At 40.0% G+C, this 27,512-nt stretch overlaps 1 protein-coding gene and 1 pseudogene across 1 annotated transcript in view; one reads left to right on the forward strand and one right to left on the reverse strand.

Annotated features, from left to right (window-relative positions):
- The first annotated feature begins 13,476 nt into the window (after positions 1–13,476).
- On the forward strand, positions 13,477–18,302 carry LOC136384091 (DNA (cytosine-5)-methyltransferase 1 pseudogene; annotated as a pseudogene).
- Positions 18,303–21,939: 3,637 nt separating this feature from the next.
- SEMA3E (semaphorin 3E) overlaps positions 21,940–27,512 on the reverse strand; it is a 310,664-nt gene continuing 305,091 nt past the window's right edge. Inside the window, exon 17 of the mRNA XM_066353922.1 lies at positions 21,940–26,288. Coding sequence (XP_066210019.1) covers positions 25,836–26,288 — 453 coding nt within the window. The 3' untranslated portion in view covers positions 21,940–25,835. The remainder of the gene's footprint in view (positions 26,289–27,512) is intronic.

Raw genomic sequence — 27,512 nt, forward strand, 5'->3', positions numbered from 1 at the left:
TTCAAAGGAAAGGGAAATGATCCTAAACTTGGATTTGCATAATTTGTACTAAGAAACATTAACTTGGTTTATAACTGACTAATGAAATGAGAGGTTAGGCCCAGATGTTTTTAGAAGCTGCACATAAATCTTATATGGAAAACATCTATCAAACTTTGATTATACTTGCATTTTCTTCTCGTTAGTGCCTCGTTACATCATTGCTCTGTCATGTCTCATCAACTACTTCCATATGAGGAATTAATGCCAATGGTTTTAAGAGCAATTCCATGCCACACTGAGAAGTAAGGGTAAGTTGTACTCAGCGCCTCACGTGAGCCATGAAATGTTATAGAAATATAGTATGTATGTTAACCCCAAAGCTATAAAGTCAGTCTTACTGGGTTTGAACACCAGCACTATCATGTATGGTGACCTTGAGAAAGTCCCTACACCCTGCTAAACTAGTGTTCCCATTTGGTAAAAGGGTGGTAAGAGTCCTCTCTTCTGGTTACTGGGAACAGTAGATGAAATAATGTTTATATTAGGCCTTGCCCTTTGTAAGTGCTAGTCATTGACAAAAACTTCTGAGAGAAGTCTTCACACAGCCTCCTTTGCAGGGAAGAAGGTCTCATCAACTAAACCTCCAAAGAAAATCAAATTATTTTGAATGTACTTTCCTGACATTTTTCTAAGTGAAAACTCCTAATGAAACAATTTACCTGGGCAACTAGGCAACATATTAGAAGAATGTAGTCTTCTGTCTCTTCTAGGGATCATTTGAACACTCCAGTGTTTTAATTAGAAGTGCCTAGGGGAAGAGCTAAGTCACTCTGGTAGGAATATAAAAGAGGGATTTTGTGCCAGATTGAGAATCATGTAAAAAACATGGCTACTTGAGGCTGAAGGCTGACACTGAAAGGCCATATTACTGTTACAAAGCCCATTTGTTTTCTGAAAGATATCATCGCTCCAGCTCAGTGAGAAAGGGGAAGAGATGTCTCTTGATGTATTTATAATATTGGCCAGAAAAATCACTTAAGCAGAGAAAATGTGAGACACGCTGGCAACAGTATCGGGCTTGAACATGTTTCATGACAGCCTTCACTTGGGGGCTGTTATTTATTTTTGGTAGAGCAACCTTGAATTTTTCATTCATAATTGACTCCAAAGTCTTTCAAAGTTCTTCATTAATAAAAACATAACTTGGTATAAAAATGGACCCCCCCCAAAGGAGGCTAATATAAAAATGTATTGCTTTCTCACATAAAACTCAAAGATTCAGGATCAGTGGGCTGCCCTTCTTATTTCTGACATTAATTCTAGCTTGGAGTTCAAGGCAGCAGATCCAATGTCACTGCTTATTGCCAGTACAGAAAGAAAAGAGAAAGGAGGAGGGAAAAGCACCTCTTTGGTTAGTGATTTTCCTCACAAACTGTAGATATATTTTATTTGGCTTGAGTGTAGTCAACTTAACTACAAGGGAGTCTAGCTTAGTATGTGTCCAATTGTAACTAAAAGGATTCTATTGTAACAAGGAAGAAAAAGAATAGAAATTGGGGATAATCATCAATCTCTAGCACAGGCTCCTTCCCCATCAAAAACTACACTCTGGTTTCTATGGCATCCACAGCTGTCCTGCTAAATAAAGTCTCCATGCACCATTGTAGCTACAATGGTCACAATGGGCAACTGCAGTTTCTTGAGTTCATTTTGCCCTTTGACCTTTTGCTATTGATGTTTCCTTTTAATATATCCTTTCATCTTTCAAAATCCTTTTGATCTTTCTTTTAAGACTGGGAAGGATTATTTCTAAATGTAAAAGGATCTATAACTTTGGCTTCATGGAAACAACAGGGAAAAGAAGCAAGCCAAATGGAAACCTGCTTTCTAGGGCAAATACTGCCACAGTGAGGACAGTTAGACGATCTAAAAATTTACCTAAAGCTCAGGATCTTCAGTTCCAGTAGGGCAAAGCTATAGAAGAAGTCAACATTGTAGCTGCTGTCCAATTAGAAAATAAGGCAGCCTGCTTGGTAGCATCATAAAACTTGTCCTGAAATGTGAGCCCTGATAGATTATTAGGGGCAAAGAGAAGTGTCAAACAATGGGATAAAAAAAATGATCAGTTCCAATATGTTAGGCAGTTCCAGCAACTGGCTGAAACATGAGGCATGGTAAGTGAGCAGAAATTAAGATAGGAGTAGTGAATCAGATGCCTAGAGATCTCAGCTGCACATATAGGAAACTGGAATTCAAGGTGTAAGGAACCAGAAGGACTGAAGATTTTCCACTGAGTCCCTCTTATGTCCTTGGCCTCCAGAGCCATTCCTCTCATCCCCTCTTGCCCAGGGTCTCATCCCCTAGATCTTCCTCTTCATCCCAATGTCTACTAATCCACCACCACCATTCCTTCCTCTTCCGAGGACCATTTTTACCTTTGTATTCCTGATGGTAGCTGATTGCGACTAACCCCCTCCCACTAAAGCACTATCAAGTTCTACTCTTTCTTTCCCCCTGTGATAGGACCCTCTTCTGAGCTGTCTTATGCTCAGAATTTTCAAGTAAAAACTAATGCCATGGTGCTCAGAATGGTTCTTCCATGTTGGTGATATAGACAACTAGGACTTAGCCCTAGCTCAGAAGATTTTTGTGTGATTAAAAGCAAATAAACAAATAAATAAAAACATTAGAGAGGGGAAAAGATAATGCATAGGCTGCATCCAGGTCACATATTCAATATTGGGGGAAGTGATCTGACCTTTTAAAAGTGGGACAAAGTGCCCTTAGTCGTCCCCAGGATCTGACTCTTTCTTCAACAGCGTTTGGACAGGACAGACCCAGGGACACTCCATCTTCCAGCCTCTGACCACCCTCCACTCTCTTTTCCGGTCACCACCTTTGGAAACAATTCAGCTATCCTCAGCCTCTGAGACCCACCAACACTGTTTTTTTACCTTAACTCGATATTGCAAACAACCATGAGTTCCCAAATTTGTCAGAGATTCCCACCGAGGTGGAAGCTGCCATCAACTGCCCGGTCAGCCTGCCTCTGCGGGCCTTCTCCACCCCCCTCTCTGGGCGTCTGTTCCAGTTGTGATCATGGGACTCTGGATGCGGCCACGTTTCCCAGCTGGCCGAGAGAAACGTGAGGATGCCAGCATCCATCTCCTAAAGGTGCAGAACGAGCGCGGTGGCCGCGGCCTCTTTCAGGACATGCTGAAGATGGCTGGGATGACACCCAGGATTCCATGCAGGTGCTGTGGCCATGGGGAAGAGCCCGACCAGCCCGTTAGCACTACCGGCTATGGGTTCTGTCCTCAGGACCCTCAGCTCTGTGACTTCCGGGAGAGCCATTTCCTGGATAAGCGCGAAATGCATCAAGAAGCTGGGCCACACCTGACCAATATCTGCAGGCTGGCCAGCCACCAGGCTGGGCTGGGCGAACATCTCCTCAAAAGGTCTACTCTCGAGCACGCAAAACTAAGAGCCTTTGGAGCCTAGAGGCCTTTGAGGGGCCCCTCTGCATTCATTTGGTGTCTGGCTTTTGCCTGAGCCTCTCCCTGAAACCATCAGGCACATTTTTAACCTCCCTGGAGCCCTCTCGTGTGCACTGGACCAAATGAAAGCAATAAAGCTTTTTGCATCTCCCCCCCAAAAAAAGAAAGAAAGAAAAAGAAAATAAATTAAAAATAATTAAAATAAAAAAAACTAAAAATGAGACAGAAGGTACTAACCAAACTGCTGCTTCTGCTAACTCTGTGCCCACACTGAGGAGGCTGGACCGGCACAGCCGACACCGTGACACTCAGGAAGAAAGTCTGGAAAATGAGAGAGAAATGAGTGGGATTTAAGCACATCATTAAACATTTATTTTGATCATTCATGCCATAATGTTAATGTAGACTTACTAGTTAGGGATTAAATATGGGAGAGCTTTCTGAAGAAGATGTGTCATGAAGATATAGTTTCAACATCTTGAAACATAAGAGAATTTTTCAAAAATTAAATATTTTTTTAAAAATTAAAGGATATGAAACCTATATAATTTTATTAACTCATGTTATCCCAATAAATTCAATAAAAATTTTTTATGTAACATTTTTTTAAACAAAATGAAGGATATGTTTTAGTTTTTCTCATTGCAATATCCCATCTCCCAGTATAAGCCATTAATTATAGCTCCAGGATGGCAAGGAATTTGAGCTCCTTAGTTTAATAACAGGCTTTAAAACAAGACATTGTAAAAAGATGTGTCATTCCTATGGCTCCATGGGAAGCCAAGAAAGTATGCTAAGAATTCCCTGGCATACAGAACCAACCGCCAATAGTGCAAAGGATGGCCTCCATCTTATTCCCTGGGCCAGGCCAACTCGATGATGAAGTTTGACAGGGACACTGAATAATGGTGATTTCTTGCAGTGCTGAACTCTTTATTGGGCTGCCTGAAATTGTTTGGAGGTACATCACAGTCAGAAACTCTTTTCCCCAAATATTCCTTCCTTCCCCACTTTCTTCTCATAGGTGTCAGGCCTGTATCATGCTCTTAAAGTATTAACTTTAAGCTACTTCTCCTTCCTCTCCCCTTTATTTTTCACAAGCATTCTCTCCAAAACTTCTCTTCCACTTTTAATTGCATCCTGGTATCTGTTTCCCAGAGGGCCTGCACTGACTCAGCTCCTCCTGAATTCTTCAAGAGATAGGTATGGAAGGACATTTGAGAACTATCTTCCCATATGTAAGGAATATACTCCTATCCACTACAGTGCCTTATAGTAAGGCATTGGTGAGACAGAAGATGGATTTTATGTAAGGTTAAAGAGAGAGAGAGAGAGAGAGAAAGAGAGAGAGAGGGAGAAGAGAAGCTCATTCCTGGCCTGGAGGATTGTGGAGCAGAGATATAGGAGAGGCTAAGTGTAAGGTATGCACAGGAACCTTATGTTGGGAGAAGCACTTTGCCATGGAACGTTGTGTCCCTTCCTGCACCGGCTGGGTGTGGCGGAAACGACAGGCCTGGACTATACTTATCTTGACCATTTCTTAGGGATTGTATTGGCAGCAAGTAACCTTAGGTGTGCACTGTATCCCTCTAGAGCAGGGGTCCCCAAACTTTTTACACAGGGGGTCAGTTCACTGTCCCTCAGACCATTGGAGGGCCAGACTATAAAAAAACTATGAACAAATCCTTATGCACACTGCACATATCTTATTTTAAAGTAAGAAAACAAAATGGGAACAAATACAATATTTAAAATAAAGAACAAGTAAATTTAAATCAACAAGCTGACCAGTATTTCAATGGGAACTATGCTCCTGTCACTGACCACCAATGAAAGAGGTGCCCCTTCCGAAAGTGCAGCGGGGGCCGGATAAATGGCCTCGGGGGGCCGCATGTGGCCCGCGGGCCGTAGTTTGGGGATCCCTGCTCTAGAGCAAAGACAAGGCTTAATGTAAAAGCAGCTGCTTCCTTAAAATCAATGTTCTTCAATGTGAATGAAAACCACTGTGTGCTCAGTGCTCCCCTGGGCCATTTTGTCACCTCCATGGAATGTAGCAGCAAGAGGAATGAGTGCCAACAGTATACTCATGCTGCTTGTTGTGCACAATGTAATAAATCCTTTGTCTCTAATCCAGAATCTTTATGTCTTCTGCCAGTATCTATAAGTCAGCAACAGGCTACCTTAATAAATTGAAGCAGGTGAAAATTTCAGGTGATGACCCTTCTCTCACTTGCTGAAAGCATAGGAAAATGAGTGACAAAAGAGGTGTCCAGAAGAGTTGGAGGAGACTACCTTGTAGATGATCCATACAATGTGGATTAGGGTTTATGAAGGAAACCTAGTGGCACAGTCGAGTAGCTGGACAGAGGCCTGGACATTTGGACATTAATTCACCAAGTTCAGATGAGTCTATGTAAGTTGAATAAGTTACCAGAGTTCTTATGCTCCTTGTGGACTGAAGTGGTGAGTAGTCAAAGGTGGTGGCCAGTTAACTCAGCAGAAGGGGTGGCATGGTACACAGGTGGACTGTCAGGCCTGAGCATTTCAGGAGTGCTATAGCCAGATCCACTGTAATGTTGCACCAGATACTTTGGAGGTGAGTTTGAATCATCAAGACCCTGAGAGAAAATGAAATGTTTCTATGGCATCATAATCCTACAGAAGAATCTAGGAACCAAGAGCGCTCTGTAGCATGCCTTGCGTATGAAGCCCAGTCATTCTCAATGATGCAAGATCACATAGTTCTTCCTTCCCACATACGCCTGGACTCTCACCTCCTGAGAGAACCTGGGCTTTGATAAGGACAGTAAGGAAACCACAGTATCTCTACTTATCCCAGCTATAATGTGAGTGAATGTGAAGTATCATTCTATAACATGCCAGGAGATGAGGGTATTGAGGTAAAAAATTTAAAGGCTAGATCACTTAAAATCACATCTATACTTCGATAGATATATATATATGCAAGACTGGAATGGGGTTGGGGGAAAGGATGTAGAAGTACAAATATTAGGTGACTAAAAATGATTTGACTTTGGGTGATGGAAATACAACATAATCAACATTTCAAATACTATAGAAATGTTTACCTGCTGCCTATGTACTCTTATTGAGCAATGTGATCCTGTTAAAATTAATTTTCTAAATAAAATAAAAAACAAAAAGAAGAACATGTCATAGGGCAGGAGATTATTATTAAATAAAAGCCTGAATTGGGGGCAGTTCCTTAGTGCAGAGATAATTTTTTATTTAATGCAAAAGAAAGAGGCTTGTATTGAATCAAATACAGCATCTATGCATGCTTCAAATGTATTAGACGATGAATAGACATATGTAATATATAAAATAGTAATCTTAGTAAAGTGTCTCATTCTTCCGCTTTCAGAGTTTCTGAAGACATTTTGTAGAATTTTTTCTGCTATGTTGAGCTATTTCATAAACCCTCTGGGACATTGCTCCACTGCAATTGGAGCCATTCTAGCACCTGAGGTAGAGGCCATGGAGCCATCCTCAGTGCTCGGGCCAAGTTTGCACCAATGGAGCCTTGGCTGTGGGAGGGGAAGAGAGAGATAGAAAGAAAGGAGAAAGGGTGGAGAAGCTGATGGGTGCTTCTCCTGTGTGCTCAGGCTGGGAATCGAACCCGGGACCTCCATATGCAGGGTCGACACTCTACTGCTGAGCCAACTGGCCAGGGCCTGAATGCAGTTTTAAAGTCTACTGTTTAGAAATGCTTTGACTGCTAGTCTACATATAGACTTGACAAACCAGAATGAATAAATTCACAGTGTTCTAATGTGTGTCCTCTAAATGGAATTAATTGAAGAAATGAGACATTCTCACATTTAAAAATATAACCCAAACTAATTTTCAGATTGCTACCAAAAATATTTCAGCCATATCACTTCTAGTAGAGTAAAAATGATACAGTTAGTATCTATCTATAAACAAATTTTCAGGACTAATTTATATTTGACATATCAGTCTACTTATTACAATAACCTGGTTAATCAAGAACATAATAATCAAATATGCTAAATTTTAGAAGATAATGTTCCAATAAAATATATTAGGACTAAGATTATTTTGCATGTAATTAAATCTTTGAGGATTTAGATGACATTTTATGATTATGTAACACAGAAAATCCTGCCCATAGGGACAGGTTGCATTGCTTTGAAAACTAGTGTGATTAACTAAAAAATATACTATTCCTAAGGAAATAATGTTGTAAGCAGCTATTAAATTACTTTGAGAGCCCGTAAAAATCTTTTAAACTGATATATCTCTGAAAGACTTCATCAAAATTAACTTGCCTGAGTTCTGCTTTGAAAGTTAAGACCACACAGCAGAAGGGAGGAAGAAGAAGGCATTAGTATCTAGGAACTCAGAAAGTGGACAACAGACATGAAGGGGGTTAGAGAAAACATTTTGAAAGTTTATCCCTTTTCCTGAAAAAAGGGCAAAAGAAATATAGGAAAAATTGCATGATGTCTTACTTTTATTTTTTCTCATCCCTAGGACCAAATTCCTCCTCTGTTGCTCTTAGTCTTTCAACCAAGGATTGAACTTTCCCTAAAAGGTTTCATTTCCAAAAGACAATGAGTTAGCCCCTCTCCCCCCCCCCCCCTTACTTTCTTCTACCTCCATCAAATCCAAAATGTCACTTTAACAGTTTAGGTGGTTCAGAAGGTTGACTGATTGATACTGCTGTGTGAATTCTAAACTACTCAATTCTATAAGTTATTAGCATTTTAAAGAAGGTTGATTGATAAAGCAAAGATATATTTTTGACATATTTCTTAAGACTAGATTAAAAGACTTTCATATATACAGAATGTTGTACATTTGGGGACAGGGTATCTCATTAAGCCTGGGCGGTTAGCCTGGCTCAGCCAGTCTAAAATTTCTGTGGCTGATTACTTTTCTCAGAAAGGGCCAGGCAATGCAGGATTTTTAAAAAAAACAAATGGTACCAAATTAGTGGAGTAGCAACATGCAAAGAATACTTCACTGCATACGCAATGTTAACTTTAAATAAATTCTAGATCTAAATGTAAGAGTTAAAGCTATAGAAGTTCTAGAAGAAAATATAAGAGAAAATCTTTGTGATCTTGTGTTTGGCAAATATTTCTTAAACACATACAAAACTTAAAATTTCAATAAATTGGACAAAAAAATTTGCTGGTTATAACACCTTGTTACTAAAATAAATGAAAACACTTAAAGACTGAAAGAAGTATTTACAAAATGTATAGCTAACAAAGGCCTATTCTCTAAAATATATAAACAACTTTACAACATAAAAATGAGAAGACAAACAGCTCAATAAAATGGGCAAAATATTTGAATAGTCATGTCATCAAAGAAGAAATATGGGTAGCTAATAAGTACATGAAAAGTTGTTCACCATCATTAATCATTACAGAAATGCAAATTAAAAACCACAACAAAAGATCTCTACACACTAAGTAAAATGACTAAAATAAAGAAGACTAAATACACTAAGTGTTGGTGAAGATATGAAGAAAATTTAACTCTTATACACAATATATGAGAATTTAAAATTATATAATCATTTTGGAAAACAATTTGGCAGTTTCTTCAAAATTAAATATACATCAACTACACATTCTAGATATTCCAGTCCGAGGTATCTGCCTAAGAGAATAAATGCTATGTCCACACTTGCACTAAAGTTTAGTTTTATTTGTAAGATGTATACATATATAAAAACTCACCACATTGTACATTTCAAATATGTACAGTTTATTTTATATCACTTGGATGTCAATGAAGTTATAAAAAATCATTAAAAGATAATGTAGCTTGGCTTTCAAACTAAGGAGTTTGATTTTTGTCTATAAGATACTTGGACATACTCTTTTGAAAATAAATCCCATTATGTAGACTTGAATCATGTTCTTTTTAAAAATTTTTAATTGCATTTATTGAGATGACACTGGTTAACAAAATTATACAGGTTTCAGGTGCAAAATTCTATACCACATCTTCTGTTTAGCATACTGTGCGTCTGCCCGCCATGCTCTCCTGCACCTCCTCCCCCCTCCGCCATTACTACACTGTTCTTCATGTCCATGAGTATTTTCTCTTTTTGTTTTTTGCTCAATTTCTCCAACCTCTCACCCAGTCCCCTCTCCCAACAGCTGTCAGTTTGCTCTGTATTTATAAGTCTGTCTCTATTTTGCTTGTTAGTTCATTTTGTTCATTAGATTTCACATATAAGTGGTACTTGTCTTTCTCTGACTGGCTTATTTCACTTAGCATAATGCTCTCCAGGTCCATTCATGACATTGCAAAAGATAAGATTTCCTTCTTTTTTATAATGACTATGTAGCATTCTATTGTATAAATGTACAACTTTTTAAACTATTAAGTATTACAAAACCAACTGGTCCTGCCACTTCATTTTACATATTTGGTAGTTATGGTATATCTCACATATTTGGAAGCAGCAAAACTAACGGATTTTCTAAGTGACCTATCAAAATGAAACTAGAATTCTGTTCTTCTGGTTAGGCTGGGGTACCTTTCACATATTCCTGGAATTGCTATAAAGTCAACAGGTTAGATTTCTTAATATGAACAATAACAAAACTAAAAAGTTACAGATATTACAAGAATACTCCAAAAGTGTCCTTTAAAAAATTGCATGACAAGAAAAATGTGCTGTCTTTTTATATCTAATAGAATGTAAACTCTGAATACTCTTTTGCTGTCAAGATTTTTCCCTTTTGCTTCAATTATGTAAAATGAACCTTTATAGATGGTTAACCTATTTTCAGAAAGCTTGTCCAAATATTACTTTCTTATAAACAACTGTAGCAAAATTTCAAACATGTAGAATTTACAAAAAAAAAAAAAAAAAAAGATTTTAAACATTGCCTAAGTATGTATAATGTTTTGCCAAAATTTAGGTTCTTACATAGGGAGCTAATTCTCTCAATGATCAGTTCAGGAGCATAGACAGGTCCTTGCCTATTCCACTACAGAGTCACGAATTTTAACTTTTAGTTTTTAATCTACTTTGTGTTGCCTCAACAGATGACGTCTATAGCTGATCCTGCTTTTTTCGTACTCAACAGCTGTCTCTCTCATTCTCTTTCCTTCATATAGGAGTATCTGTTTCCTATTATAGAGTAAGAACTTGCCTTGCCCAGATTCCCTGATGTGGCTGTTGATCCAATACAGGTATAGAAGTCTTCAGGAGCCTTTGGATGTGGCTGAGGTAGGGGATAAGCAGATAATCTGCTCATGAGTACTGTTTTTAGCACCTTGTGTGTAAAAATATCTATATCTACAGCATCTTCTAGGACAAAGTCAATGCCAATATAGCAGAGGGATGATGGAAATTACTGAGCCTTTGAAAATGTTACTATGCTACAGAATCAAACAACCCTGGAACTGCCTCCCTTTTGATTTCTAGTTATGTGACAAATAATTATCCTCTTCATTAAAAAATCTTTTAGTTGATAGTTTGTGTCTGGAGCCTAAACAATGACATTCTTTTATTGATTTATTCAGTCATCATCTACTCATTCTTTCTGTCCAGCCAAAGCATTAAATATTCTATCTTCACCTTGGGCTGGAGGGACAATGAACAGAGAGATTTATAGTTTGCTACAATAAATGCAACTTATTATTCTGTTTGTAATCACATTCTAATACTCTGTCCAAACATCTAAAAATCTTTCATGTTAAATTTTATTTGGTAAGAGACACATTGTACCCTTTATAATAATGTGCAATATTGATGATCTGGAATATTTTCTCATTTTGCATCTCCATTTTACTTTTAAAATGTCATTTAACATCATTAGTTATGTTTCTTCATGTATAATGTGATGGACTAATTAGCATAGCTCTTCTTGACCATTGATTGGGTCAATGGTTCTTTTAATAACTGATAAAAACTATCAACTTTTCTTCAGAACAACACTTGGATACAATTTCAGGAAATTCATAAATCATTTCAACACAATCATGACTCATAGATTCATTTATTTATGTCATAACTATTTATTAAGTGTCCATTACCTGTTATTGGTACTACATTCCAGGGATGAGAGTGAACAACATAGAGATCTTGCCCACAAGAACCTTCACAAAGCAAACCAACAATTACGATATAGTGCAGAAAGTGCTACAGACAACTATGAGGTTATATAGTAGTGTCACCTTACTCATCTCAACAACTGGGAAATTTTTAGGGTACACAAAAGCATTCCAGGAAATTTGAGCATGAATAAGACCTTGGGTAAGATAGGTATGTGGACTAGAGGAAATAGAAGTACATACGGCAAGTAGAATAAAGAGGGTGAGAGAGAATGAAGGTTGAAATGATTTGTACAGAGTTAAATCAAGGGGTTTGTGATTTACATCCATGATACAGAAGCCATTGAATGGTTTTTGATAGAGGTAAGACAAGATCCAATTGGTGTTTTAAAAAGATAACTTTGGCTGCTGAATAAAGAATGGATGAGGAGAAGGCAATGGTGCAAACAAAGAAACCAATGAGGAGGACTGTGGTAAATATTGAGGAGAGGGCCCTGGCTGGTTGGCTCAGTGGTAGAGCATTGGCCTGGCGTATAGAGGTCCTGGGTTTGATTCCTGGTCAGGGCACACAGGAGAGGTGTCTATCTGTTTCTCCACCCACTCCCCTCTTTTCCTCTCCTGTAGTGCTTGATTGGAGCGAGTTGGCCCTGGGCTCTGAGGATGGCTCCATGGCCTCTGCATCAAGCACTCAAGAAGAGTTTCATTGCTGAATAACAGAGTAATGCCCTAGATGGGCAGAGCATCACCTAGAGGGCTTGCCTGGTGGATCCTGATTGGGGCACATGTGGGAGTTTTTCTCTCTGCCTCCCCTCTTCTCACTGAATAAAAAAAGTATATATATATATATATATATAAAATAGAGTCTGGAACTAAAAGCAATTAAAAAGGTGAAGAGATAATTATATAATCACCTTACAAAGGAGTCCCCACACATTATCAGGTGGTACTGGAGTTTCGCTAACTTGACTTTTGGGTAAATATTATTTAGTCTTTCCCTTTACATCTAGTATCTATGAATGGCTTATATTCTCATCTGTAAATAAAGATACCTATTTCAAAGAAGTTTTGTTTTTAGTGTTAAGTAAGATAGTGCTTGGAAATATTTACTACTTAGCATAATAGGTGCTTATAAAAATAAAATTATTATTGTTTTTTATCCTAAATTCTGCTGTGACTTCATCTTCCCACAAACCTTTTATGAAGTGCAACTGTGAACTTAGATTTTTTTTTTTTTGTATTTTTCTGAAGCTGGAAATGGGGAGAGACAGTCAGACAGACTCCCGCATGCGCCCTACTGGGATCCACCCAGCACGCCCACCAGGGGCGATGCTCTGCCCACCAGGGGGTGATACTTTGCCCCTCTGGAGCGTCGCTCTGCCGCGACCAGAGCCACTCTAGCGCCTGGGGCAGAGGCCAAGGAGCCATCCCCAGCACCCGGGCCATCTTTGCTCCAATGGAGCCTTGGCTGCGGGAGGGGAAGAGAGAGACAGAGAGAAAGGAGGGGGGGGGGCTGGAGAAGCAAATGGGTGCTTCTCCTATGTGCCCTGGCTGGGAATCGAACCCGGGTCCTCCACATGCCAGGCCGACGCTCTACTGCTGAGCCAACCGGCCAGGGCCTGCACTTAGATTTTAACTTATAAAACTGGTAGAATGTTATAGTTGCATTACTCATTCAATGTCATTCATCTGTCAGTTACACATCGTCTTGATTTCGATAGAAAAAATAAAGAGTTTACAACTTGGGAGTTCATATAATTACTTGTGTACTTCATGTTAATGTTTCTAGGAAAAGCCATGCTTTTTACTTTGATGTATTTTAAAAGACCATTTAAAAGACATCCCTGCTCAGTGTGGTGTGGATGTTTTTCCTTGCAGTTCAGAAGCAGATGCTGATGTGCGTTTTACTTCTTGTGCCATGAAGCTCAAAGATTTGGAAAGAAATAGCTTAACTGAAAAGGAGTGTGTGAAGGAGAAATTGAATCTCTTGCATGAATTTCTGCAAACAGAAATAAAAAATCAGTTATGTGATTTGGAAATGAAATTACATAAAGAAGAATTATCAGAGGAGGGCTATCTGGCTAAAGTCAAATCCCTTTTAAATAAAGATTTGTCCTTGGAGAACAGAGCTCATGCTTTTACTCGGGAAGTGAATGGGTGTCTAAATAGAAGACGGGAACCATTCACGTGAGGACTGCAGAGTGAGAATGGCAGAGGAAAACAAGTCGCCCAAACTCATGTCCAAACCTTTTACACCCAGGAGAAGCAAGTCTGATGGAGAGACAAAGTCTGAAGTCTCACCTAGCCCCAGGATTACAAGGCAAACTACCAGGCAGACCACCATCACCTCTCATTTTGCAAGGGGCCCTGCCAAACAAAAACCGGAGGAAGACCCTGAAAGAGCCAAATTCAATGATACTGTCCATGAAGAAGAAAAAGACCAGGAGGAAAAGAGATGTCGAATAACTTCCAGAGAACTAATTTCCAGACCACTCTCTGCAGAAGATACAGAGAGAGTAAAACCAGGCACTCATATGGAAGAGGAAGAAGAAAGAGATGAAAAAGAAAAGAGACTCAGAAGCCAAACCAAAGAACTAACATCTACACAGAAATCTAAGGAGGAACCTGACAGAGATGCAAGACCAGGATTTCAGGCTGAAATGGATGAAGCAGACGAGAAAGATGAAAAGAGGCACAGAAGTCAATCCAAAGATCTAGCTGCCAAACGGAGACCTTAAGAAAAAGAACCTGAAAGAGCAAAACCACAAGTTTCTGATGAAAAATATGAAGATGAAAAGGAGGAGAAGAGACGCAAAACTACATCCAAAGAACCAACTGAGAAAAAATTGGCTCGAACCAAAGCGGTAGTGTCTTCCAAGACCCATCTTCAGAGGTGCCTTCAGTGCGGACAATACCTGGATGACCCCAAACTGAAGTATGAACATCACCCTCCTGATGCAGTGGATGAGCCACAGTTGTTGACAAATGAGAGACTGTCTATCTCTGATGCCAATGAATCGGCTTTGAGAGTTATGAGGCTCTTCCCCAACACAAACTAACATGCTTCAGTGTATACTGTAAACGTGGTCACCTGTGCCCAATTGACACTGGCCTCATTGAGAAGAATGTTGAACTCTTCTTTTCTGGTTCAGCAAAACCAATATATGATGATGACCCATCTCTTGAAGGTGGTGTTAATGGCAAAAACCTTGGCCCCATCAATGAATGGTGGATCACTGGCTTTGATGGAGGTGAAAAGGCTCTCATTGGCTTCAGTACTTCCTTTGCCGAATGCATTCTGATGGATCCCAGCCCAGAGTATGCACCAGTGTTCAGTGTAATGCAAGAGAAGATCTACATAAGCAAGATAGTATTGAGTTCCTGCAGAGCAACCCTGACTCGACCTATGAAGACCTGATCAATAAGATTGAGACCACTGTTCCTCCTTCGGTGCTCAACCTGAATTGATTGACTGAGGATTCTCTCCTTTGACCTGCTCAGTTTGTGGTAGAACAAGTAGAGAGTTATGATGAGGCTGGGGACAGTGATGAGCAGCCCATCTTCCCGATCCCCTGCATGAGAGACCTGATCAAGTTGGCTGGGGTCACCCTGGGAAAAAGGCGAGCTGAAAGACGTCAGGCTATCAGTCATTCCAACAAGGAGAAGGACAAAGGCCCCACTAAAGCTACCACCACCAAGCTGGTCTACCAGATCTTTGTTACTTTTTTCACAGAGCAAATTGAAAAGGATGACAGAGAAGATAAGGAGAATGCCTTCAAACGCCGGTGATGTGGTGTCTGCGAGGTTTGTCAGCAGCCCGAGTGTGGAAAGTGGAAAGCCTGTAAGGATATGGTTAAATTCGGTGGTAGTGGACAGAGCAAACAGGCTTGCCAAGAGAGGAGGTGTCCCAATATGGCCATGAAGGAGGCAGATGATGACGAAGAAGTAGATGACAATATCCCAGAGGTGCCATCACCCAAAAAAATGCATCAGGGGAAGAAAAAGAAACAGAACAAGAACCAGATCACTTGGATGAGAGAAGCCGTTAAGATTGATGACGAAAAGACTTACTACAAGAGATGTGCATTGACTCAGAAACCCTGGAAGTGGGGGATTGTGTCTCTGTTATTCCAGATGACTCCTCAAAGCCACTCTTCATGCCCACTGGTTCTGTGCCAGCACAGACACAACCCTTGGGGCCACGTCGGACCCCCTGAAGCTGTTCTTGGTAGACGAGTGTGAGGACATGCAGCTGTCATATATTCATAGCAAGGTGACAGTCATCTATAAAGCTCCATCGGAAAGCTGGGCCATGGAGGGAGGCATGGATCCTGAGGCCTTGATGGCAGAGGACAATGGGAAGACCTATTTCTACCAGATGTGGTATGATCAAGACTATGCAAGATTTGAGTCCCCTCCGAAAACTCAGCCAATGGAGGACAACAAGTACAAATTCTGCGCAAGCTGTGCCTGTCTGGCTGAAATGAGGCAAAAGAAAATTCCCAGGGTCATGGAGCAGCTTGAGGACATAGACATCCGGTTTTCTACAATTCAGCCAGCAAGGACGGTGTCCAGTATTGAGTGGGTGACGGCATGTACCTCTTCCCTGAGGCTTTCACATTCAACATCAAGCTGTCCAGTCCTGTGAAACATCCAAGGAAGGAGCCTGTGGATGAAGATCTGTATCCAAACCACTACCAGCAATACTCGGACTACATTAAAGGCAGCAACCTGGACGCCCCTGAGCCATACCGATTGGCTGCATCAAAGAGATCTTCTGTGTGAAGAAGAACAATGGCAAGCCCAATGAAACAGACATTAAGATCAGGCTGAACAAGTTCTACAGGCCAGAGAACACACACAAGTCCACGCCAGCAAGTTACCATGAAGACATCAGCCTGCTTTACTGGAGCGACGAGGACTTCAGTGCCATGCAGGGCCGCTGCACTGTGGAGTATGGGGTGGACCTGCCCGAGTGCCTACAGGACTTCTCGGCCGGTGGCCCAGACCGCTTCTACTTCCTTGAGGCCTATAATGCCAAGAGCAAAAGCTTTGAAGATCCTCCCAACCATGCCCATAGCCCTGGAAACAAAGGGAAGGGGAAGGGAAAAGGGAAAGGCAAAGCAAAGTCTCAGACATGTGAGCCAAGCGAACCCAAGGCGGAAATTCAGCTGCTGAAACTGTGGCCCCTGGATGTGTTTTCTGGCTGTGGGGGATTATCAGAAGGATTCCACCAAGCAGGCATCTCAGAAACACTGTGGGCCATTGAGGTGTGGGACCCCGCAGCCCAGGCGTTCCGGCTGAACAACCCCAAGTCCACAGTGTTCACAGAGGATTGCAATGTCCTGCTGAAGCTGGTCATGGCTGGAGAGGTGACCAACTCCCGTGGCAGAAGCTGCCTCAGAAGGGAGATGTGGAGATGCTGTGTGGCGGGCCACCCTGCCAAGGCTTCAGTGGCATGAACCGCTTCAATTCCCGTACCTACTCCAAGTTCAAGAACTCTCTGGTGGTCTCCTTCCTCAGCTACTGTGACTACCATCGGCCACGGTTCTTCCTCCTGGACAACGTCAGGAACTTCACCTCTTTCAAGCGCTCCACGGTCCTAAAGCTCCCTCTCCGCTGCCTGGTCCGCATGGGCTATCAGTGCACCTTCGGCGTGTTGCAGGCAGGTCAGTACGGCGCGGCCCAGACGCGGAGACGAGCCATTGTCCTGGCTGCGGCGCCTGGGGAGAAGCGCCCCCTATTCCCAGAGCCCCTGCATGTGTTCACGCACCGGGCCTGTCGGTTGAGTGTTGTGGTGGACGACAAGAAGTTTGTCAGCAACATAACCAGGCTGAGCTCAGGTCCATTCCGAACCATCACTATGCGCGACACGATGTCTGACCTTGCGGAGATCTGGAATGGAGCTTCAGCACTGGAAATCTCATACAACGGGGAGCCTCAGTCCTGGTTCCAGAGGCAGCTCTGGGGCTCACAGTGCCAGCCCATCCTCAGGGACCACCTCTGTAAGGACATGAGTGCATTGGTGGCCGCCCACATGTGGCACATACCTTTGGCACCAGGCTCAGACTGGCGCGACCTGCCCAACATCGAGGTGTGGCTCTCTGATGGCACCATGGCCAGGAAGCTGCGATACATCTACCATGACAAGAAAAATGGCTTCAGCAGCACTGGGGCCCTCCGAGGGGTCTGCTCCTGTGTGAAAGCGGGACTCTCCAGCCAGACAGTTCAACACCCTCGTCCCCTGGTGCTTGCCCCACACTGGAAACAGGCACAACCGCTGGGCTGTCTCTACGGACGGCTCGAATGGGATGGCTTCTTCAGCACAACTGTCACCAACCCTGAGCCCACAGGCAAGCAGGGTCGTGTTCATCACCCTGAACAGCACCGTGTCGTGAGCGTGCGGGAGTGTGCTCGTTCCCAGGGCTTCCCGGACACCTACAGGCTGTTTGGTAATATCCTGGACAAGCACCGGCAGGTGGGTAATGCCGTGCCACCGCCCCTGGCCAAAGCCATTGGCTTGGAGATCAAGTGCTGTATGTTGGCCAAAGTTCGAGAGAGTGCCTCAGTTAAAATCAAGGAGGAGAAAACTACCAAGGATTAGTTTCACCTCCCGTCGCCCTGGTTTCTGGCACCAGGGAGCCCCAATGTGCATTGATGTTGTATTTTTAACATGTTGAAATCTGTCAGTTCAAATGTGTTGTACACGGTGTTTGTGGCCTTGGCTGACATGAAACTGTCCTGTAAGGTTTGCTTGTCAACAAATGACTTAGTGATCAAATTGTGCAGTACTTTGTGCCTTCTGAATTTTAAAAGTTTTTTTTATTATGCATTATATCAAATCTACCACTGTATGAGTGGAAATTAAGACTTTATGTAGTTTTTATATGTTGTAATATTTCTTCAAATAAATCTCTCCTATAAACCGAAAAAAAAAAATAAAAAAGAATCCAGAGGGTGGGACAGAAACCCAACAGGATAAGGTGGAGATTGAAGGGCAAACCAAGAGCCACAGAAGAATATTCCCAGGCTTGAAACCTAAAGAGAGGTTGTCCGGCTGAATTTTGAAATTATTTTGCATGGTGACTTCATTTCAGCTACCATTTTCTCCCTGTTCAAGAATATTTATAAACTGTTACCTTATGCCTGTCCCATCACTGTGTAATGAAAGTAGGTAACTTACTCTTTACTTTAGGGCCGCAGGTGGGTAGGAATTGTGTCCTAGGAGGGTATTTGATGGATTATACCAAGAGCCTCACCTGCACCTGATTTAGAAGACAGATGATAAGATTTGGACCTTTAAGCTGATGTTGTAATAGGATGAGACCTTTGGGGCCTTGACATGAGGTAGGTATGTTTTGCATTTGGGAAGGATTTGAATCTTTGGGGGCCAAAGGATAAACGGTGGTCTCCCAAATGTCCACATCCTAATGCTCAGACCTGAGAAGTATTGTGTTATATGGCAAAAGGGACTTTGCTGATGTAATTATAGTTCCAAAGCTTAAAATAGGGAGCTGAGCCTGGATTATATGAGTGGGTGCAGTCTAATCACACAAACCTGTAAGAGCAGAAAATCTTCTCCAGTTGGAAGCGGGAAATTGTAGCATAAGAAAAAGTCTGCAGTTCCGAGCCTCAGAAAGCCCCAGCAGCCCATTGCTGTCATTGCATCGCAGCCCTAGAACCACAAGGATCAGAATTCTCCCAATTGCCTGAATGAGTTGATTCTTCCTAGATCCCAGGCAGCTGCTGGTTGATGTTGGCCTTTTGAGATCCTAAGCAGAGAATCCAGCTGAGACATGTTATGTCCTGACTTCCGACTTATGAAAATCATGAGATAATAAGTTTGATTTGTTTCACACTGCTTACAAAAGCAAAACGTTAAATAAGAAACTCTAGCCGCACTTTTAATAGACTGAATTCGTAGAATAACCTCCCAGGGATCTTCCAGCTCGCCACTACTTTTTGTTGTTTTTGCTATTGTTGAAAACTGAGTTTACATATTAGTTTTTTTCCTTCCCTAGGATCCCGTTCTGATGCACAGAGAAGAAATCACCTACGATTTGGAAATTCTTTCTGAATGCCCAACCTATCTGATGTAAGCCAACTGTCATAGCGTGAGAGGCCACTTCCGTCACTTTCCCCCAGTATCACTATTTACTTAATTACCTTCAGGGATATTTGTAGGCTCTTATTTGCATTTTTCTTTTTCTTTAAATTATTTTCCCATTGAGAGAGAGAGAGAGACAAGCATCAACTCATTGTTCCACTTAGTTCCATTTATTGTATATTTATCGATTGCTTCTAGTGTGTGCCTTGGCTAGTGATCAAACCAGCCACTTTGGTATGCCAGGATGATGCTTTATCTACTGAACCACCTGGCCAGGGCCTTCTTTTTCTGGAAATGCTTAGTCTCTCTGCCTTTTTCTGTTCTTTTCTTTGTGTATTAGTCTGCTCAGGTACTATAAAAAAATACCATAGACTGGGCAGCTTAACTGATATGTCTTTTCACAGGTAAGGAGGCTTGGAAGTCCAACATCAAGGTATTGCTTATTGAATTACGATGAGAGCCCTCTTCCTGTCCTGCTGGCAGCTGCCTCTTGCTGTGTCTTGTTTGTTTTCCTTTAAATTGTTTTCTCTTTTTCTATACCATCTATCATTGCTACATCATTGCTGCTCCTCTGAACCGAAGCCTGGCTTTTCAATGTCATCCAGACTAGAAGTTTCAAGATTCATAATTAGAGGTACCATCTATAACATTCCAAATATCTGAAAAACAGAAAAACATTTTAAAAAATAGACTCTTGTTGTGTTTCATGTTGCATAAAGTAAAAAATAAGGTTTTGAATTTTTCCAGTGAAAACTGTCAACATATTCTCAGAACAAATGTAATTCAATTTTTATTTATCCATATAACCTAATGTCATTATTATCATTTTTACACTTTACGAAACACCTGGTCTAGTGCCTGACATACAGTTTTTTTGTTTGTTTTTAAGTGAGAAGAGGGGAGACAGACAGACCACTGTGCATGCCTTGACCAGGATCCACTCAGCAACCTCCATCTGGGCTGATTCTTTTTTTTTTTTTCACACTTTTTTTTTTTTTTTGTATTTTTATGAAGCTGGAAACGGGGAGAGACAGACTCCCGCATGCGCCCGACCGGGATCCACCTGGCACGCCCACCAGGGGGCGACGCTCTGCCCAACAGGGGGCGATGTTCTGCCCCTCCGGGGTGTCGCTCTGTTGCGACCAGAGCCACTCTAGCACCTGGGGCAGAGGCCAAGGAGCCATCCCCAGCGCCCGGGCCATCTTTGCTCCAATGGAACCTTGGCTGCGGGAGGGGAAGAGAGAGACAGAGAGGAAGGAGAGGGGGAGGGGTGGAGAAGCAAATGGGCGCTTCTCCTGTGTGCCCTGGCCGGGAATCGAACCCAGGACTTCTGCACGCCAGGCCGACACTCTGGGGCTGATTCTTAAAGCAACCGAGCCACTGGCTGCGAGAGGGGAAGAGAAAGAGACAAGAGAGAGGGAGGAGAAGAGAAGCAGATGGTCACCTCTCATACATGCCCTGACCAGGGATCAAACCTGGAACGTTTGCATGCTGGGCTGACACTATCCACTGAGTCAACCAGCCAGGGCCTGGTGTTTAGTTCTTGAATAAAAAAATCAGTGTTTTTGTTTTATAGTCACAAGTTTTTCTTTTTTCTTGACTACCAGTTGAATATGTATCTAAAGAACAGTTTTAATAGGTTCACCAACTACTCCTCTAAAAGCCGGCCCTGTATTATAAATGAGTGCAGGTGTAAAACCTGTGTAAACGGCTACCATTAATGGCACTGTCATATCATAAAACAGCCAGAAACACTTTGCTGGAGCTGCTGCTCACATCCTCCTTTACAGCATTGGCACTAATTATTTATCGCCACAAAACCTGAAAACAAACTCCCCAAAGGGAGACTTATTTAATACTAAATATCATTTAAATGACCTCCCCAAGGTCTTGCAAAAATACCAGAGAAAACAATTTAGATACCTTAACAGAGAAGTTGAGGCTTTCCAAAATCATGGATATCCTGCTGGTTACCATTCTAAAAGCATTCATTTCACTGTCTCTGATCTGAATAATGCAGTTTAGAAAGGCATTTCTGGCTGCTGGTCCTAGAAATGGTGTGACACAAATAAACTCAACTGCTGCAAGTTAAGGAGATGAATGGACTTTGTCTTCCTTAAGAAAGCTGACTTAGGAATTTCGAAGGAAAGAGAACTGAATTGTTTCCTAACTTCTTTAAAAATTAGTGGTGTTCTAGCATTATATATTTACATTTAGGCTTGATACATCATGAAACATGAATTCAACTGGCAAAAACCTAGAAAACACTCCTCAGAGAGAACATAAGGGTTTAGCAAATATTTATTTATCATCTAAGTTGGACTAAATAGAAATTGAACACAACAGTACAACTTATGCAGTGCACAGTGGCAGCTCCATGCGACAGTCAACGAGACACGTTGTCAATTGTCTTCATAGCTTGCCACCAGATGATAATAACTCTCATGGCTTATAGTCAGTTAAGAGAAATAATATGGTACATGCTGTGATGGACCCAGGAAAGCACATAAAAGGAAGCAATACACACAAGAATACCCCGGTAGAGTACTCTAGTTTATAACTAAGCAACTTAAACAAAGAGAACACACTCACTTTATAATGAAAGCCAAAATATAATGCTATCTTCCCCCCAAATAAAACTAACACGCCAGCTTAAATAAAACACTACAATCAAAAGAGTGTGAGAATCTAATATTTATATCTGATTTAAATGTGGCAGGGTTGTCCTTAAATATGAGCACTGTTTTTGAAAAAGGAACTTGATGTGATACTCCGGTGTAAGAAAAACATCGACTTCTTACTGTTATAACTGTAGCACTTTCCTTTGGGATCTCAAATATCTTCACAATGCAAAGTAATTTTCTTTATCAGGCTAAAGACAATTCATTTTTAAGGACAACAGCTGCTGTTTGTTTCATGCTTCACACCAACACTCAAAAGGATTTATTGTATTTTACAAATTTTACAGATGTTCATAGTCACTCTGAAGATTTACAAAGCCCTAGACTTTACAGCAAATATTAAACACAATAAAAGCATTGTTAAGTACTTAACTAATTTTGCGAAGGAAAACCTCTAAAATATATATGGAATTGCCACTTACTAAATAGGCAAAATGTTCCTGTTCCCTTTTTTCTAGAGCTCTTATTAGTGTTTATTTCTGTTTTTAATCCCTGTTTCCCCAAGTTGTAGCTTTGTGCTGAAATAGTCAGTAATAAACACAAAAGAGAAATCAGCAGTGTAGGATTGTTAGGCAAGCAAGAAACGTCACAAATCACAGTGAGAAATTCCTTCAGGTTGTAATCCTCTTTGCTAACAAAGCTACATGGTCAGCCCCATGGGTGACGCAGCACTGAAGGAGGTGGTGGCGTACATTGTGACATCAAGGCTCATTCCACATGAGTCTTTTCTCTTAACGGACTAATGTAGGACAGGTCTGAAGAAGAAGGTGACTGACTCTGATTAGAGATGCCCCTTTGAAATGAGGGTTGCTGGTTATGATTCCTTGTCAGCTGTGTCATCCTAGAGGGCATTTCTCCCTTCATTGAGTTTATATATAGCTGGGGAAAATGTGGTGGGGTTGGGGCATCATCTTAATTTTCCCAAACGTTGCAGGTGGTAAAAGCATGTGCCTTTCCCAATTTCAAAAAAGGTGGGATAAATCTTATGAATCCATTCGCAATTTTCCAAGCATGCACATTTCTTTTCTCAAATTAGATGATGAACTTGAATTTTAACTTTAGAAGGAACAAAAGACTAGGATATATGTTTTTGTGGTACATTTCAGATTCTCAAGGACAGATCAACATAGGTTGTTGGTTTGTCATTGGAGAGGGCAATGATTATTCTTAAAGTATGTCATGATGTGTATGTGTGTCCCCACACCTCCATGTATGGGGGAGAAAAGGGAGCCAGGTGGAGGTGGGGAGAGAGAGCTGAAAAAACGAAAAAAAAAGCATGTATATGTATATATATATATGTATAGTATACATACACACACACACACACACACACACACACATATATATGAAATTTAGTGCTCTCACTAAATTGTGGACTTGGGTCTTCAAAAACTTTTTTGTGTTGTATTTATTTTTTCCAGGTCAAGTTTAGCATTTTACATAAAATATTTCTTTTTCCAGTTAATTCAATTTCAGTGGAATAGCATGTAGGTTCAATTCTTAAGATATGTCATAGAAAAGTTATTTTTCTCACCTTTATTTCTTCAGTTACCAAATATTTTAGTTCACAAGTGACATTATTATTAACAGTTTATATGTGTTGAGATGAAAAGATAACTACTTATGCGGTATCTGCCTTTTTTTTCTTTTATTTCGAATACCAAGGACAATTCTGCTTTCCCTTCTCTTGGGTTAATGGAAGAATATTTTCAACAAATTGTGTTTTATTGACTTATTTTTTACTTTGTTTCAGACATAAACTTGCTAAGGGTCCTTTAGTCTGTGGTTATGGACCTATTTTTATATATTGGGCATCTTTTACTAAAACAGTATTTTTAATATATACCTTTTGATATATTATGTCCAGTTAATATAGATGGGCAGAAATGACTCCCAGTGGATTCGTATGTAAATAGCAACTAGGTTTGTCAGAGAATGTTAATTTTCAATATATTTTAATTCTTTAGACCTTTGTAGCTGGGCAGCTTAAAGAATGAACTTTTAAAAAACATTTCTGTATTGTTAATTTAGAATAAAATAGAAAGCCATTACAAGTTATCAACACTTTAACTTTCTTATTTATACGGCCTCTAAGATAATTTTGAAAACTAAAATGAATATAGAAGTTAACATTTAAATATTCATATTTTTATGAGAAATTCCCTTCCTTTTAATTTTTATTTAAAATTTAAAAGTCACAAAAAGGAAAACATTTTAGAAAGATAATTGCTGAATGAAATAGGAGGAAAAACTTCCAGAAATAAACATTTTCAAAAACAAAATCTCTTGATACTATTTATAAGAGAAAAGTAGAAGTATTCTGAACATCTTGATAATTAAGTGAACTCATGAAATCATTTCCCACTTGTTAAAAAAAATAGATGAAAATTTGATATCTGAGTAAAAATGCTTTAATATTTTTTTAAGAAATGAAACATTACATTTCTGGACTATATATTAGGAAAGTTTATTTAGAAGGCAAAAAATTAAAGTTTTTGTAGAGTTTCAGTGCTGTAATATCATTTTTGGCTTGTGAGGTAATAAGTTATTTATACACATCTTAAAGCATGACATTAAACATTAGCACGTTTTTTTTCAGTTAGTTTTCTCTAAAAATGGAGTCGATATACTTACTGAGAACCTACTTTTAAATCTTTACTAGACAAACTGTTCCAGTAAAACAATAAAAATGAGAATATATTTTTTTCTACCAGAAGAGGGCAGCAAAATTTTCCAATTCGAGTCTAACTGGGTAACTCCACATGTTGCAACATTTCTCTGAAAAGTTCCCATCAAGTTATTCTTCTGCTGCACTGAATTCATGCTAGAGTGGAGTTGAACGGACGGATTTTTATTATGAAATGTAACTACTGTAAATGTTGTTGAATGAATGTTTTATGAGGGGCAAAAATTTCAAGGTGACCACAATTTTTCTTCCGTGGTTTATAATAATTAGAACACACCTGCTTCATCAAACTTGTGGCTTTGACAACACTAATAATTCTTGAAAAGTATGGACAGTTCACATGAGAATATTAAAGGATCTGATATTATGTATATTTTACATGATGGCAGAAAGGTAAATTCAGGAAGATTAAAACACTCACTTTTATTATTTCCCATAATTATTAAAATCTCTATTTTTCATCAATATTCCCATTATCTTAAGTCTTGCAAGGGTAAAGTAATAATTGCCATGGAAAAGCAGTCCAGTCTTCAAAACTACAGCTATAGTCACTTTTTGATAAATATAATGTGAAACCACTGAACCATACACTAATTCAAAAAAATCAGTTAATTTAATGTACTGTTTAAACAGTCAAATGAGTATGTAGAATCATTTATCATAACACCTTTATAGTCATTTTTGTATTACAGATGTCTCTTTTAAGTAATGCAAAGAAATTGGATGATTTATCATTCTTTCTTTCTTTTCTTTTTTTTCGTTTTTAGGTTCCAAATATAAATTCTTCAGAAGCTGGTGGGTGGTGTTACCCATCAGGAGTCCAGGGTGTGCCTGGGCAGGCGATAGTGCTCTGCTCTGGGGCGGAGCTTCTTTTCCTGTGGGTTGGCATACTTCCACTTGGAAGGTGACATTTTATGCTTTTTCCTCTTCTTATCTGTGCACCATACCTTTTCACAGTATTCCTCCACTCTCTGGAAGTTGCTATAACCTATCAGCTGCAAGAATTCCTTGTACCACGGCTTTGCTCCCTGTGGGATACTGCTGTGAGCAGGACAAGGCATCTTGTGAGGTCTGTCCTCTTCATAGTCTTTGGTAAACATTTCCTCCACTCTCTCCTCTTCTACGACCTCCAGGGTGATTTTGCGGACAGTATGGACAAAATTATGCTCTACTGTCTGGCAAAAATAGGTACCAGCATCCATTCTGCGTACCCTCAGGAAGAGTAAACCGAGGGCCATCGTAACCACTCTGTCATCTGTCTTCACCTGCAATAACAAACAAAATTAATGGCACTGGACTATTATCCTGAAGAATATAACACCAACCTAAAACCAATCTGTCTTTAACTTTTTTCATTTTCATTTATCACATGTGAAAGTTATACATATATATGTATATATATATATATATGTAGGGGGGGATGACTAAGTCATTAAATCGACTCTCTCTACTCTGAACTTAATTACATGTGAGGTCACTTCATATCAATGAACTCTGAGGTCATTTTACATCAATATTTTTAAGAGCAAAGCGAGAGAGCTTTCTTTCTAGTGACTTATTAATCATCAGAAAAATATCTAGTTATTTATAATAAAGTTACAGTGAAATGACAATTTGTAAAATTTATTTGATTTCTTTTTACTGGACAGAACAAATTCCATTTCTCAAACTATTAATTCAGGGGTTGTTATGCCATCCAGATCATAATGACCGACATTTCTACAAGGGTCTCTGTTTAGAGAGTTAGGCTACCTTCATCTTCCTTCTTACAAAAAAAAAAAAAAAATCAAAAAACAAATCCATCTGTTAATGAACTCAGTGAGCATTCTTTACATTTCTACAAGGCTGTCCATTTCACAGAGTTTAAAAAATTAATAAAATCCAAATTCTGCTCAGAAGAACCTCATAGTCTAGTAAATATTAAATTTTCACATACTTTCAGTGCCCAAATACCTCTTTTTATGTTTATAATATAATAAAGTATGCACATTACTTCCATAAATAAATAATTACAAGTTAGGATTAGAAGACCACAATAAGGCTTTCAAGTAATGGCTCATATTTTATCTGAATAATTTTACTAGTGAGTATATGATTTGACATTAGACAAAGCTAGATTCAAATACTGGCACCACTGTCTACTAATTGTGTGATGTGGGCCATCTATGTGTACTTTCTGCCTGAACTTTCTTCATAAAAGTGGAGATAATAACCCTAATGTAACTTGAAGAATTTTGTGAAGTTTAAATAATACAGGTGAGGCTATTTTACATAGTGCTATCAATACTTAACTCACTCCCTTTCCTTATATATATTCCTGGAACTAAAAGGCAAACTAGTAAGTGTTTCCATGTGGCCCAGGATCATATCATGATGTTATAAAGGTGGTTTACCCTATACTGGCTCACTTCTCCTTAGAGAATACAAAAGAAAAGCAATATTTGCCTCTGCCAGTATTAAAGGGGAATCGCAGCAACAACCCCAACCAC

Source organism: Saccopteryx leptura, chromosome 12, assembly GCF_036850995.1.
Source record: "Saccopteryx leptura isolate mSacLep1 chromosome 12, mSacLep1_pri_phased_curated, whole genome shotgun sequence".
Taxonomy (NCBI): Eukaryota; Metazoa; Chordata; class Mammalia; order Chiroptera; family Emballonuridae; genus Saccopteryx; species Saccopteryx leptura.